A 15,395-nucleotide genomic window follows, 5' to 3' on the forward strand; every position below is an offset into this window, starting at 1 on the left:
AGAGAGAGAGAGAGAAATGTATTTATATGTATGTATATATATGATGTGTATGTGTATTAAAGTATATATATATGTATATACACACATATATATGTGTGTGTGTGTATATATATATATATATATATATATATATATATATATTCTGTCTGTTAATATATATAGCGTGTGCTATATATTCTGTCTGTTAATATATATATAGCATTGTAAGGCAGCAAGCTTGCAGAATTGTTAACATTCCGGGCAAAATGCTTAGTGGCATTCCGTCCATCTTTACGTATTGAGTTCAAATTCCACCAAGGCCAACTTTGTCTTTCATCCTTCTGGGACTGATAAAATGAGTGCCAGCAGAGCACTGGTGCCGATGCTATCAACTTATCCCTTCCCCTGAACTTGCTGGCTTTGAAACCAATATATATAGCGTTGTCTTCGTGAGATATTGTGTTTATCTAGCTATGTAACAATCTGTTTGTCTATCTAATTGTTCATATATCTCTCTCTCTCTCTCTCTCTATCTATTTGTTTATTTATTTATCTAGTCATTCAGTCAATCAATCATCTGTCAGTCTATATACCTCTTTGATTCGTTTGGTATAGCAAACTTTATAGTATCTATGAGATGTTAACCATTCTATAGACTGGTATGTAGCTTATAATGTACAAAGGACACTTGAAATCTATTAACTAATGTATTTAGTATATTTTTTTATATTCATCCCCATCCTTTTGGAAATAATCCCTTTGAGAGCATACATTGTAATCCCAGTAAATCTTCCCCAATTCAAAAGCACTGCAGAAGTCCTCTACCTGAAGGCTATCCAATATCAGGTATAGTGCCATTTGAACTTCATTTTTCTTCCAAGTGGTGCCTCCTCTATATCACTTTGGTATTGGAAAACCTAGTGAAGATAGAAAGGGGAAGGTCAAGCTAGTATGGAGAGTACGAAACAAGTAGCATTTTGTTGGTTCTTTCTCACAAGCTGTGTCACATGTTCAGGTTTTCTGTGAGGATTTTCTGGTAGACTCCATTACTGATTCCATTCATAGAAGGAAGTTGGTGAATTGTTCAGTGACAGTCCTTGTAGATGAATTCACAATATTTGACTTTCCTTGTCATGCATGTACCACTCAAAGACCTAAGTTCAAGCATTTTTAGGATCTCAGTAGTAGATCTAACAAGCTTCATGCAAAATTTAGTACATTGCTCAAATGCGTTAGATCCCTTAAACATTTCAGAACTATTCCAACAATGTTACAAAACCTTATGTTATAATTAAATACATGTATGTAGCATGAAATATGTTTATAGACTGACTTAATGCATTGGCTGTTGTTGATCATCATCTGTACACACATTTCCATTGAAGAATATAAACTACATCATGTGTAGCCTGGAAACTTTCTGATAACATATTATAAATACCAGTAGATACAGGAATTCCACACAAATGTAAGAGCTGAATCAACTCTTGCATCTCTTATAAGGAAAACAATATCTACATCTGGGCCAAAAATATCTCACATAGAGACAAGGACTCAACATTTATAGAAAGGGTTAATCAGATTAAGTGATGTTAATGCAAAATAGGATATTGGCTAGTCATCTGAATAGAAAATAAGGTAATACAGAAAGATGTTATACCCAAAGATTGGCATAACAACAGCATTAGGCAAAGGAAATGGACTAGAGAGACAAAACTGCAAAGGTATTAAAGTGTTGGACCAGGTTATGAAGGTTGCAGAAAGAGTTCTTGCAAAATTGATTAGGAATAAGATTAACCTGATGAAATGCTGTTCAGGCTTTTAACCAGGAAGAACTACCAATGCCACCTTCCTAGTGAGACAACTGGAGAAGTACCTAGCTAGGAACAAGCTTCAGATTGTCCTAGTAATTATTAACCTTTGACAAAACCCTCTGCTTTATTATCTGTGAATCACTGAGGACAGATGAAATTGGCTTGTGAAAGTCAACGAGTTCAGCAATAAATTTAACATGCAGGTAGAAGTTCATCAAATAACAATATATATATACATTCATGCACATATCTCACCCACACATACACACACATTTGTGTGTGTGTGTATGTGTGTGTGTGTGTGTGTGTGTGTGTGTGTGTGTGTGTGTGTGTGTGTGTGTGTGTGTGTGTGTGTGTGTGTGTGTGTGTGTGTGTGTGTGTGATATGTACTCTCCTGTTGGTTTCGATGTATGAGGATCCAACAGCCTACACTCTCTTTGTCAGTCATAATGCTTATGTCAGATGTGATATTTGAGTCCTGCCAATGGTTTGCAAAGAAACCCACAGATGTTGCAAATATGAGGATTACACGTTAGTGCAGATGGTATATTTGCAGCTGCTTTTCTCCTTTGCTTTGCACCCCTTATCCTGTTAGTGCTGGTTGAAATAAAGTTTCTTATACCATTTTGACATGATAATCTCCATTCTGTTCACTCAAAGGTGTTGTGAACTGTATTAACTGCTGAGAGGTTACTCTTCAGATTGTCCTTATAAACTGAGCCATGGTCGACCAACATTCTTGTGCCCGCTATCAAGCTGACTGTACATGGGGACTTTGGGTACATATATAATTCCTTGCTAAATTTTTTGATGTGCACATTATCATTACTACATTTTAATGTGTGTTTGTCTATTTATATCTCAACATTTATATCACCATATATCCTCCTCTCTCTTGACCCCCTGTCTGTATCTTCTTTTATACTCACTGTCTTGTACCTTGAGAGTTTGCGTTGGAACTCCATCACTGCCATCTTTATCTTTTTCCCAACTCCTCCCAACACTACATAATGTGGGGGTAACCATGTTTCTCCTCTGTAACAAGACATTTATTCTTGAAACTCTGTTGTGCTTGAGCCTGCCAATGCCTCGCATAAAGCTACACCCCCCCCCTACCCACTTAATAGTAGGAACTTTTTTCATTTTCCTTTTTCTCTGTTCTTTTTTCTGTCTTGCATATTACTTGGCAACCTTACTAGTGACAATGGCATGAAAAATACACCCAATGCACACTTTACAGTGGTTGGCATTAGGAAGGGTGTGTAGCCATAGAAGCAATGCTAAAGAAGAACTTAGAGCTCAGTGCAGTGCTGTGACTCACTGAACTCTATGAAACTGTCCAACCTTTGCCAGCATGGAAATTGGACGTTAAATAATATGATGATTATGGTGTGTATATACATACGCATACAAATTGAAATGGGTAGCTTATTAGCAATTAGAACTTAAAAGCGAAATTAATAGAGATCACAAAAGTCACAGAGGCTACTGACTAGCACCTCTTTTCTAAAGAGTTAAAACTAACTCAAAGCTACAAACACAGTCTTAAGTAACTGACAAAGGTCCCCAGCATGCATGCACACACACACACACAAATATATATATATACATACACACACACACACACACATATATATATATATATATATATATATATATATATATATACATACATATACACAGACATACACACAACACACACATAACTGTGCTTAAAAAATTTCTTTCCCAACCACATGGTTTCAGGTTCAGTCCTACAGCATGACACCTTGCTTGGCAAGTGTCTTCTGCTATAGCCGCAGGCCAACCAAAGCCTTGTGAGTGGATTTCATAGATGAAAACTAAAAGAAGCCCACCATCAATATTCTTGGACTGGGTCACCTGACCTGGTTACTTGCAAGAGAATGGACTTTGCTAACAGTACCTTAGGTACCAGGTGGTGCTATTAAACTGGGTGATGGCTAGAGGAAGGGGAAGGATTGCGTATTGGAGCTTGAGTAATACACACACGCACAGTCTTTCTTTCTTCCACCTTCTCTCTCTCTCTCTCTCTCCCTCCCTTTCCATCATCTTTCTCTTGCTCATCTTAACTTTCTTTCCTTTTCTCTTTTCCATCCTCCCATAAACGTTCCCCTTTTTATCATTTCTCCTTTTCATCTCATTTCTTTCTTCTTTTTCTTTTCCTCTTCCTCCTATTATTCTCTCTCCTCTTATTTTTTTCTCTCTCATCTTTCATTCCTGTTTTTCTTTTCTATCAACCTTCGTTTATATTCTACATCTTTCTCGCTTTAATCTGATTTTTATGAGATTTTTTTTTTTTTCCATTTTTTTCTCATAACCATATGTTGCATATCTATTTTTAGTCTTTTTTCTCTCCCTCTCACTTCTCATTTTCTTAGTTTCTGCTGCTTTTAGTTTTTACGCTTCCTAGTTTTAATTTTTCCTCTTCTGCATCCCTCATATATCCTTCCATTTTACATTTTCTAATTTAGCCTTCATTTTCTCTCCCTTTCGTCTTTCTTTTTTTTAATTTACTTTCCGTTTTTCCACTAAGTTCTTAATCTATCTCTTTGCACCTCTCATCCTTCTCCCTTTCTCTCTCTCTCACACACACACACACACAAGCAAGTGTTTTCTGTTATTGCTTTGGTCCTCCAAACACCTTGAGTGAAAATGGTAAACTTGTTTCCAAGCAATGTATTTTTATTCCATGGTCAGATATGTTTTCATGGAAGATTGAAAACAAGCAACACACATATACAATGTGTTTCCATCTATCAAATTCACTCGCAAGGCCTAGGACTATAGTAGAAGAAACTTGCTATGCAGTGAGACTGACCCTGAAACCATGTAGTCGTGAAGCCAACTTCTTAACCACAATGCCATGCAGATAGATAGATAGATAGATAGATACACACACACACACAGAGCACGACTGTGAGGTGGTTAGCAAGTTCGCTTCCTAATGGGTTCAGTATCATTGTGCAGTACCTTTGGCCAACCAAAAACTTGTGAGTCAATTTGATTAGCAGAATCTGAAAGAAATTCATCGTGAATGTGTATGTCACCTTGTCTTGACACACACTAGCAGCGTTGTTTGTGTCCGCTCTTCCATGAAAACGTGTCTAGCCATTAGGAAATATTACTTTACTTGGAAACAGGTGAGAGTTGGCGACAGAAAGAGCATCCAGCCGCAGAATCACGTCTGACCCATGGAAGTTTGGGAAAGTGGGCGTTAACACAACGACAATGGAATAATGTGTGTGTGTGTTTGTCATACTTCATTCTCTCACCCATGTGTATATATTTTTTCAATGTAATTTTGTTTTTCAGTCGTCTTTCTTTCTCGCTCTCTTTCCCTCGCGCACTTCTCTTTATCTTCTCTCGTTTTCCGTCTTCTTTTCTCCCTATTCTTCTGCTTACGTATCTTCTTTATTATCTCCCTTGCATTGTCTTTGTTCCTTTTCGTATCTTTCCTCTATTTTTTCACTTTTTTCTATTCCTCTCCTCTTTGCTTATATCTTTTACCTTGTTTTCTCACGCTATTCCCCTCCTCCCTCTTATGTCTGTCCTTTCTTTTATCCTAACTCATACCTGCTTCCTTTTCTCACTTTATTCTCCTGCTCTTACCGTCCCTCCTTCCTCTCTTTTCTCATACTTCTTCCTCTCAAGCTTTTTCCTTATTGCCTCCCTCCTCATATCTACCCTTTCTCTATCTTCTCCCTTCTACTCATTTTATCCTCCTTCTCTCACTCTATTCTCCTCCTCCCTCGCTCTCATAAACTCACGTTATTCTTCCTACCGCTCCACCTTTCGTATTTTTTATGTATATATATATATATATATATTTATTCCTAACCGGAAGTAGTTTCTCGAATGTTCAATGAGTCACACTAGAATCCGTCGTTGTAGTGTAACAGCCACTGTGTTACATACAGTGTAACACACTAACAAACACTGTAACACACATCTATTGGCTTGGCGGCCCAGTTTGTCTGGGTGGAATTACAGGGGTATATAAAAAAATCACTCCAAAAACAGCAAAGCGAGGCAAAAAAACCAACCGAAGACAAAAGAAACTAAACAACAACAAACCCAACAATAGTGTTTAGGATCAGTTTTTATTTGAAACTATATTTGTGTTGTAAACTTTAGGGGACAAAATAGAAATCCTGGCATGGAATACGCAGAAGTTCATATAGGCATTAATTGCTGCTACCCTTGCGGATAAAAAAAATAGAAAAAACTCATATTAGTAATTATAATATTAATAATTATTAATTCTAGACATTAATAGTCTTTTTAGTTTATTTATAATATTAATAAGAATGATTTAGGGTTTATAAGAAGCCAGACTGTAGAAAAATTGGGGGTTTTGTCCCCAATATAGCAATAAGGGGAATTTAAAGTCCTCTAATTATTTGAATCAGTTCATGGTGTTTCGAGGGGGTCGTTGTTGTACCTTTTCCTTTTTATTTTTGTGATTTTCAAATCTCCCATACTAACATTTTAATGGAAAACTCAACACATACATATGTATAATGAGGGGTATTAAGCTATTCTTAATAGAAGGCAACAACTAGCTGTACACAAGGACTTCTGTTCTTTTGTTATGATTTCTAACGATGGAGGTGATAATGGGACACAGTACTAAAGCAAATTAAGACGAACACTTATATTTTTAAATATGGCTATTTGTTCGTCCCAAACTGTCCTAGTGGCGATATCTTATAGCTTCGCTTTAATAAACAAGTGAAAGACATTTGAATTTACTTTTCAATACATAGACATAGGTGGTAGATTCTCCGAAGATCACTGAAGCTTTCTTTTGTTTAAATTAGGTTTGGTTCTTAGTTGTTTTAATTCCTTCTTTCGTTCGATCGTGTGTTAAGTCCATCTGTTGCCGTCTCCCATCTCCGTCGTTCTGTGTTCCACAGTTCACAATGATCAAACAATGTTTTACAGACAGTTTAATATCTCTAGCCATTGTGCTCAGTCTTCTTCGGACGGATGTGACCAATTATTTTAGTAGTGACTACATCAGCTACCCGGAGGTCCAGGAAATTATCCTGGGTGGCAGCACGGCATACGGCCGCGTCAACAACTACATAGACAGCAACCGTAACCAGCTCTACTCGCTCGGACAACACCTCCACTTCAAGAACGTCGACTATGGACACATCTTATCGACGTCCTTCTACAACGAGCTGCGCCGGCTTACATCGAACCCGTTCTCTTACAATTATGACGACTACTTCCCGCAGAGTGACGGCCGGCAGCGTCGCGGACGGCGGCGGCGACAGCGGGTTCGATATCCGGGCTTCCACACAGACTACTCTACCTACTTGGTCAGCGCCGAGCAATCTTCAAACTCGGTCCACCTGACTGAAAACTCTAACGAAAGCAATAGCAATAATGGTGACAATGACGACGACTACAACATCGTCGTTAATAATAACAATGATCACGATAACAACATCATCCACGAACAACACAGCAATGACCATCACCCCAGAGAGGTGGAAGAAAATAACGATAGCGAAGCGGTGAGGGTGCCTGACGAGACGGAAGATGAAAGCGGCGGTGAGCATGGTGGTCATCCGTGTGAAGAAGTGGACTACCTAAATAGGATTAATTCTTATTTTCACAGCGACGGAAAAAGAGATCAATCTGCTGCTATTACCACACCTGCCACTGCTACTGATCTCGGGGCCGGGGTTTCGCACCCGACTTGCCACAACATAAATATTTCCAATGGCAATGACTCAGAGACCAACCCCCACAACAACAATAACAACAACACTGTTGCAAATATCTCCAACTTGGAGACATATGTCAACGATTCGGACAGTACTTCCACCCCAACTGCTACAGATGATGATAGTGGTCAAGTCAACAATAGCCATGCAATTAGCAGCAGTGATCCGACTAACGAGGTAATTAATACCTTTCCTTTCAGCCTCTCATTTAAATATCTCTCTCTTTCTCTCTCTCTCACACACACACACTTTCTGTAAATCTGTTTATCGACAGCTTTCATATTTCCATGTATATATGATCGCTTGGTTTGACTGAAATAGCAGTGAAATCTCTTAACTACCGCTTTCCATTGTGTTTAAAAAACAGAAGACGTACTGTAATTCTAGATACACAGTCTGAAAAAAAAAAGGCAGGATAGTCATTATTGGATTGTATTTTATCTTATGTCTACTCGGTCAGATACGACCTGGGACCAACAGATCGTTGGAGTATTCTACAAATATTAGAGAAAAAGACAAAAATGTCACAAATCCAGTCCCCCACCAGCCTTCTTCACCATCTTTATTCCTATAAATCAGGTTTTATGTTAAATATCGCATATGTCTGGCTTGTTAGTCATCAGTAAACTAGATAAATTTAAACCTTCCATTGTCTATTAACCACTAGACCACCTGTTCCAAAGAAAACACAAGTGGCAACGAACTGCAAAGTTCCATGTGCATGTGGTCAGAATTATAGGCCATTATCTTACCTTCATATATGAAACCAGTAATATATTTGCAGGTTTACATAAATGATGTGCTTGTTAATCAGTGCTAGTGAAAGGGATGGCAGCATCATGTTGATGCAAATACTTGTTGCATATTCATGATTCATGCATCCATTATTAGAGCGAACATATCCGCAGGTTTAGTCAGATCCCTAGCACATACGGAGCGCGTGAGTGTGTATGTGTTTTCTTCCTTGCGTATACAAAACTGTGTGCATACGTACGTGGTTAAGCATATATATAGAAATGTACGTGTGTACTCTGTGTGTGTGTGTGTGTATATATAGTTGGCGACAGAAGGGCATCCGGCCATAGAAAACCGGTCTCAACGAATACCGGTTGACCTATGCAAGAATGGAAAATGAACATTAAAACTGATGATATCTATATATATCACTGTCAGGCCTCCAGCATGACCACTGCCTGAAGGCTGAAACGTATAAAAGAATATATGCATACACTCACAGGTATACAGACTAAAAGAGAGCTCGTGGATATAAATGGATGTGTGTATATGTATACACACACACACACATACGTATGTATCATTGTTCTAACATCCACTCTTTCATGCTTGCATCATGCTTATGGAATTTGAGGAGCCAGATTTTCTACTGCTGGATGCTCTTCCTGTTGCCAACTCTCACCGGTTTCCATGCAAAGCAATATTTACCCATTGATTGGACATGCTTCCATAGATTTGAAACAAAGGGCACTGCTTGTTTACAATTATTGCATAATGTCAAGATAATTTGGCATAGACACACACAAACACACATATACATGGCAGGGTTCTTTCAGTTTCAATTTGCAAAATCCAGTCTCAAGGCCTAGAGCTCCTGTAGAAGTTGGGAAGAAAGATGTTCTTCACCATACACCCATGTCAATCACCCACCTACACATATAAAGATATATATGTTTGTGGATATACATGTGTGTATACATACATACACACACACACATTTATGTCTACATACAAGTATACATATAAGTAAGGGTTGATGTCAGGAAAGGTATCCATCCATAGAATGCTGTCATAAGTTTTCAGCTCCTGCTATAGGGGGGAAAAAACTGACTGTAATGATTATATGTATACATATGTGTGAGTGGGTATGTGTGTGTGTATGTGCGTATATATATATATATATATATATATATATAATATACCCCAAGTAAACTCGGTATACAGACCAACCATTTAGTTGACTGCAGTAAGTATTAGCATGAATGTTAACCCCCAGTTTTGTCAGATAGACAACCATCAGAATGTGGATAGAGAAAGATTAAAGGTATTAATGATATATAGAGGCACCCTGTTCATCAGAAATTACTGCTGAAATTCTTAAAATGTCTTATGGAGTTGGATATGGGCCAGTCACTTGTATAGTGAATCAGGTAAGTGTAGAAGGGTGTCATACACAACTAGTATAGTAGAATTATTGTAAACTTCTACAAGGACAAATGAGATGTGCTAGAAAACAGAAAGTACAGAGATATTAAACTGGCTCTATCGGGTTTTGAAAGTTTGTGAAAGAGCCATAGCAGACTTGATTAGAAACAGAATTAACATAGCTGCAATGCAGTTTGGTTCTGTGCCAGGAAGAAGTACTACTGATGCCATCTTCCTAGTGAGGCAGCTGAAGGAGAATTTTCTTGCCAGGAGGAACTTGTTCCCTGCTCTGTGATTTGTTGGTTACAGTGGAGCAGTTTGTAAGGTGTGAATCAACAGTATATTTGGCTAGAAGTCCATCAGGGCTTGATCCCCTGACCACTTCCGTTCATTATAGTCTTCCAATCTAAAACAGAAGTTAAAGACTGGCTGCTTAGCTGAATCAGTAATAGAATTAGAAAAGAAACTCCATGTATGAATACAAAACCAAGAATCAAGAAGCCTCAAATTGAATTTAGCAATGACTAAAATATTAGTAAATAGAAAGGACAAGAAGACGTTGCCACCGTCGGGGAAGTAGCTACAGAAAAACATTTGGTAGGAATTCTATAAAGTGCATTTGTGTAAACTGAATGCACAAGAAATGTAGTAGGATCACCAGTATTGTGTGTGTGTGTGTGTATATGTGTATGTATGTATATATATATATATATATTATATATATATATATATATATATATATATATATATATATATATATATATATATATATATACATACACATACAGCATCTATATAGGCAACTTATGGCTGAATGGCTAAAAACTTTATAACCACAAGGTTCCAGGTTTGAGTGCAGGAAGGGCATCTAGTCGAAGAAAATGTAACACATACAAGCATGGAGAAATACACATGTATCTGTTTATAAGTTGTGTACTGATGACATTAATCAAAACTTCAAATTCTGTTGGTTATATCTACACTACTCATATTGGCCTTGAGACAGCAACATCACTTCATCCAGAAGGGGAGAATGTGAAGATTTAGAAAAACATTGATGATAGATTTGGAACATTTACTGCTACAAATAAACTACAAGGAACCCATACAACAATATGAAAAATTATCTTGGTAAAGATATTACTGGAAAACAGTTTGTTTTCAATATAGCATCATCAACATTTGATGTCAGTTTTTCATGCTGGCCTGGGTTGGACAACTTGACAGGAACTGGCAAGACCAGGGGCCACTCCAGGCTCCACAGTCTGTTTTGGCTTGGATTCTACAGCTGGATGCCCCTCCTAATGCCAACTACTTTATAAAGTGTACCAGATGCTTTTTACATAGTTTCATCACTAATGCTTTTTAAGTATCTATTTATCTACAACAGGTCACTGAAACAACCAAAACTATCTCTCATTTTCATGTCAATTTTTCCATGCTTGCTGAACAAAGTTTATTGTCGCAGATTTTCTAAGGCCAGACACCCTTCCTGTTTCCATCCCTCACCTCTTTTCATACAAGATAATATTTCCCATGGGCAGATCTGTTTTTTGCAGAATATTGAAAATGAATAACACTGCAGAGTCAAGACTTGCACAAACATTTACATACACACACAAAGTCTTCTTTTCAGATTCTATCGTAAAATTGTTTTTATTATAGCTGTATATATATATATATATATAGGGTGTGATAGGTAAATTGTCGCCATTTTATATTTTAAATTTTGTGCATGCACATTGTTTGTTTTTGATTTTGTCGACTACACAGTATAGTAGAGCTAGTTGGGCACCATCTGTGAGAAAAACAACACCATGACACAATTCACTCTGCCAGAAATTTGGAAAAGACATGCTCTACTGCTTGGCATTCACACTGGAAGCTCCAATACCAACATTTCAGAGTGTTTGGACATCAATCTGAGAACATGTGCTGAGAGTGATAAAAATCAAACATCCACTCAACATCATAGTGTTTGGAGTGATCACTTGTGATGGCAACATTATGCTTCCATTCATCTTCCCACACAGCCTCACACTCAACACAGAGGCCTACATCAAGTGCCTGGAGGAGGTAGTGCTGCCCAAGAGGATGGCGACCAGAAGACTCTAAGTCTGGCAACAGGACTCTGTACCATGCCACACAAGCAAGAGAACCCAGTCATGGCTGTCAGACAATTTCTGCAACCACATCACCCCCTAACATCTGGCCACCTAACTCCCCAGACTGCAACCCTCTTGATTACTATGTGTGGGGTGCAGTTGAGGGCGAGACCAACAAAGCTCCTTGTAACACACCAAAGATGAACTGAAGGCAAGGATTATGGCAGCATTCACCAACTTAAACAAGGAGACCATCCAGAAGAGTTGCAGCAGATTCTGAAGTCGTCTGGAAGCTGTGGTTGAAGCCAATGGCAATTTTATTGAATAAATTTACTCTTTAGTATTTCAAGATATTTCTATGTAATTTTGATAAATATATCTGTTAAAACGAGATGTCAGTGTTATTTTCATTTTTGCATAATTTAGACGGCAGTTTATTCACCGCACCCTGTATATATATATATATAAAATCATCACATTTGCATCTGCTTTTCCCTGTTCAGGCATGAAAACAAATGAGTTACTGATGGGAAAAAGCATCTTGGCTTTAGAAAATTTGCCTCAACAAATTCCATTTGGCCCATGCAAGCATGGAAAAGTGTATGCCTGCCTGTATCCCATTACTCCTTCCTCTACGATGTTCTTATCCCAGTTCATCCCATCTCTTCTCTCCTTAGCTTGTCACTTTTAGGTCATCTTCAATTATTGCCTAAGTAATATGTACTGAAAATAAACCCCAACTGTCAGGGGGTAAGCTAGAGGTAGTAGATAGCTTCTGTTATCTAGGTAACCAAGTTAGTAGCAGAGGTAGATGTTCCAAGAGCATAGTTGTGAGAATAAGAATAGGCTGGGCAAAGTTCAGAGAGCTCTTACCTCTGCTGGCAACAAAGGGCCTCTTCTTTGCTGCATTTTTTCTGGCCTTCTATGTTAAAATTCCACTGAGGTTGACCTTGCCTTCCATCCTTTCAGAGTCGGTGAAATAAGTATCAGTTGAGCATTAGGGTTGATGTAATTTAAGGCCGTGTACCTATAGTAGAAAGGGTTACATTTATATGTAAAATAGAACTAAAGTAAGTGATTGTTGACATTTGAGTTGAGCAGTGAGTAGTTAGTTGTTCAATCAACTGAATACTCAGAGCTCATTGTATTATAATGTATGTAGAATGCTCTTGTGTACCCTTAATGTCACCCTCCAGTAGAATCATTAATATAGTGTTATGAGGATGGATATTTGAATTACATGTTCATCTGACAGACCCCCTCCCACTGTACGCACAGTTTCACTCTACCTAATTTTACTCCGAGGTTTTATGTTAATCTAAGGTTACTGGAAGACAGAATGTAGAGTAAAAAACCCCTTTTGTCAAGAATTACCTTGAGATTGCACCTAGAAAGTTCCCCTACAAGACACAAGTCTGAGCAAGGTTGTTTATGGAAGACTAACAGTCGCTCATGCATACCAGCCTCTCTTCTCCACATCACCAATGTTATCCAAGGGAAAGGCAAAGGCCAATACAGCTTGGCACTCATTTCTACAGCTGAGTGAACTGGAGCAACGTGAAATAAAGTGTTTTACTCAAGAACACAACACACAGCCAGTCCAGGAATCAAACTCACTACCTCATGATTGTAAGCCTGAAACTCTAACCATTGAGCCATGTGCCTTCACTGGAAGTCTGTACTTGCCCAACCTGTTAGCAGAGGTTTTAAATCAGAGACCTCGTGATTGAGGTCCAAACTTAATTATCCAGCCATGCTGCATCCATACATCTGTATCATATTACATGCACACACATGCATACATGTGATGTACATACATGTGATGTTTGTATCTGTGTTGGCCCTAATGGCAAAAAGGATATTCATAAATAGAAAATTGGGGAAAGATATTTCTCTGGAGTGATAAAACTCATTATCACACACTCTCCTCCTCCATCAGTCATCCTTATTCAAGTAAACTTCCTCCCACCACATCATTATTCATGGTACACCAACCTCTCCTTATCATTATTCAAGTTAAGCCCAGATTCACAAACTTTAAGTTTTATGTGATTCCATTCACACTCCATTTATTCTGTGCCCAGGTTTTACATTCACAGAAAACCCGTTTTTATTAAAATGTCAGACCTCACTAATTTACCACTGTAGTATGATTGCTATTAAACTAGAATCAGCAGATCAATATCAATAAATAAATAAAAAATCTTTAGATTTGTGTTTATTTTCAATCTCTTTTATTTTGGGTAACATTAAGTTTTTCTGTATTTCATTATTTTCCTTAAATACTTACTTGACTCAGTCATTTCTGATTAGACTTGCTGGACTATTTGTATTTCTACAAGAATGTGTTCTTTGAGCTGTTCAAAAAATTTCAAACTTTTGTAGTGCTTTCTGTCACCTCTGAGGGTAGTAAATACAATCATTCCAAGTTGTGGATGGCCAAGACTTATTTGTTGGACAATTACAGTAAAATTCACAGGAATGCTCTACATGCCACAAAACTGAATCCTGAAGACTTTTTTTTTTTTTCTTTTTCTTTTACATTTTCATTCCCAGCAAAATGCCAAACCTTTGCCCATCATCTTAGTTTTCTGACGAGTTCTTGCTTGAACAAGTACAAACATTGGCACTACTGCTCTTCTCTCGGCATCATTTCTCTCATTAACTCTATTTCTCTTGAAATGCATTACTTTTATTTCAATTAATTTTGATAACAGAGAAGTTATTAAAATTATTTTGTGATTATTTAGCTAGTGTTTAGGGTATAAATTTACACAGTATTTTGATGGATGGTTTTAATTTAGGGAACTTATATTGTAGAACTAATGACTGTTTCAGGCAGGTTAGTAACAAAAGAGTTAAACTTCCTCGGTTTCTTTTATCATTCAGTACTAGTTTAGTTAGTTCTGGTACCCCACCTTCACATTCTACACTTACATAATATACAAGTCACATTTTTAATTTAATATATCCAACCCAATTTGTTTTACTATAACCTTGATGACATGAAACCAGGCTTTGACAATCGAGACCAAAATATTGGGTGGCGGTGGTGTTATTGTTTTATGTTCTGTGTGAATCCTGTTAAACAACTGTCCTCTGAATTCTGAATTATTTCTCTATTGCTATAGTCTATTGTTTTTGATCCTCAATAGGTTAGTTACACAATTTTACATCAGCTTTCCAAGGTTGTATGTGTTTGTGACTGTATAAGTGTGTTCTTTTAGTTTTCTACTGTTTCAGTCATTTGACTGGAGCACTGCCTTACACACACACACACACACACACACACACACATACATTATATCAATTATATATACATAGGCGCAGGAGTGGCTGTGTGGTAAGTAGCTTGCTTACCAACCACATGGTTCTGGGTTCAGCCCCACTGCGTGGCACTTTGGGCAAGTGTCTTCTACTATAGCCTCGGGCCGACCAAAGTCTTGTGAGTGGATTTGGTAGACGGAAACTGAAAGAAGCCCGTCGTATATATGTATATATATATATATATGTATGCGTGTTTGTGTGTCTGTATTTGTCCCCCCACCATCACTTGACAACCGATGCTGGTGTGTTTA

General features: G+C 37.7%; 1 protein-coding gene across 2 annotated transcripts in view; it reads left to right on the forward strand.

Annotated features, from left to right (window-relative positions):
* The window catches only part of LOC106879630 (nuclear factor erythroid 2-related factor 2), a 67,447-nt gene that overhangs the window by 35,154 nt on the left and 16,898 nt on the right, over nt 1–15,395 (forward strand). The window contains exon 1 of one of the 2 annotated variants that reach the window (XM_014929290.2): nt 5,648–7,729. The exons of the other annotated variant lie outside the window; for it this stretch is intronic. Coding sequence (XP_014784776.1) covers nt 6,737–7,729 — 993 coding nt within the window. The 5' untranslated portion in view covers nt 5,648–6,736. Of the gene's footprint in view, nt 1–5,647; nt 7,730–15,395 lie in introns of those variants that run through there. 2 annotated transcript variants of the gene reach the window in all.

This window comes from Octopus bimaculoides, chromosome 17 (genome assembly GCF_001194135.2).
Source record: "Octopus bimaculoides isolate UCB-OBI-ISO-001 chromosome 17, ASM119413v2, whole genome shotgun sequence".
In the NCBI taxonomy this organism is placed as follows: domain Eukaryota; kingdom Metazoa; phylum Mollusca; class Cephalopoda; order Octopoda; family Octopodidae; genus Octopus; species Octopus bimaculoides.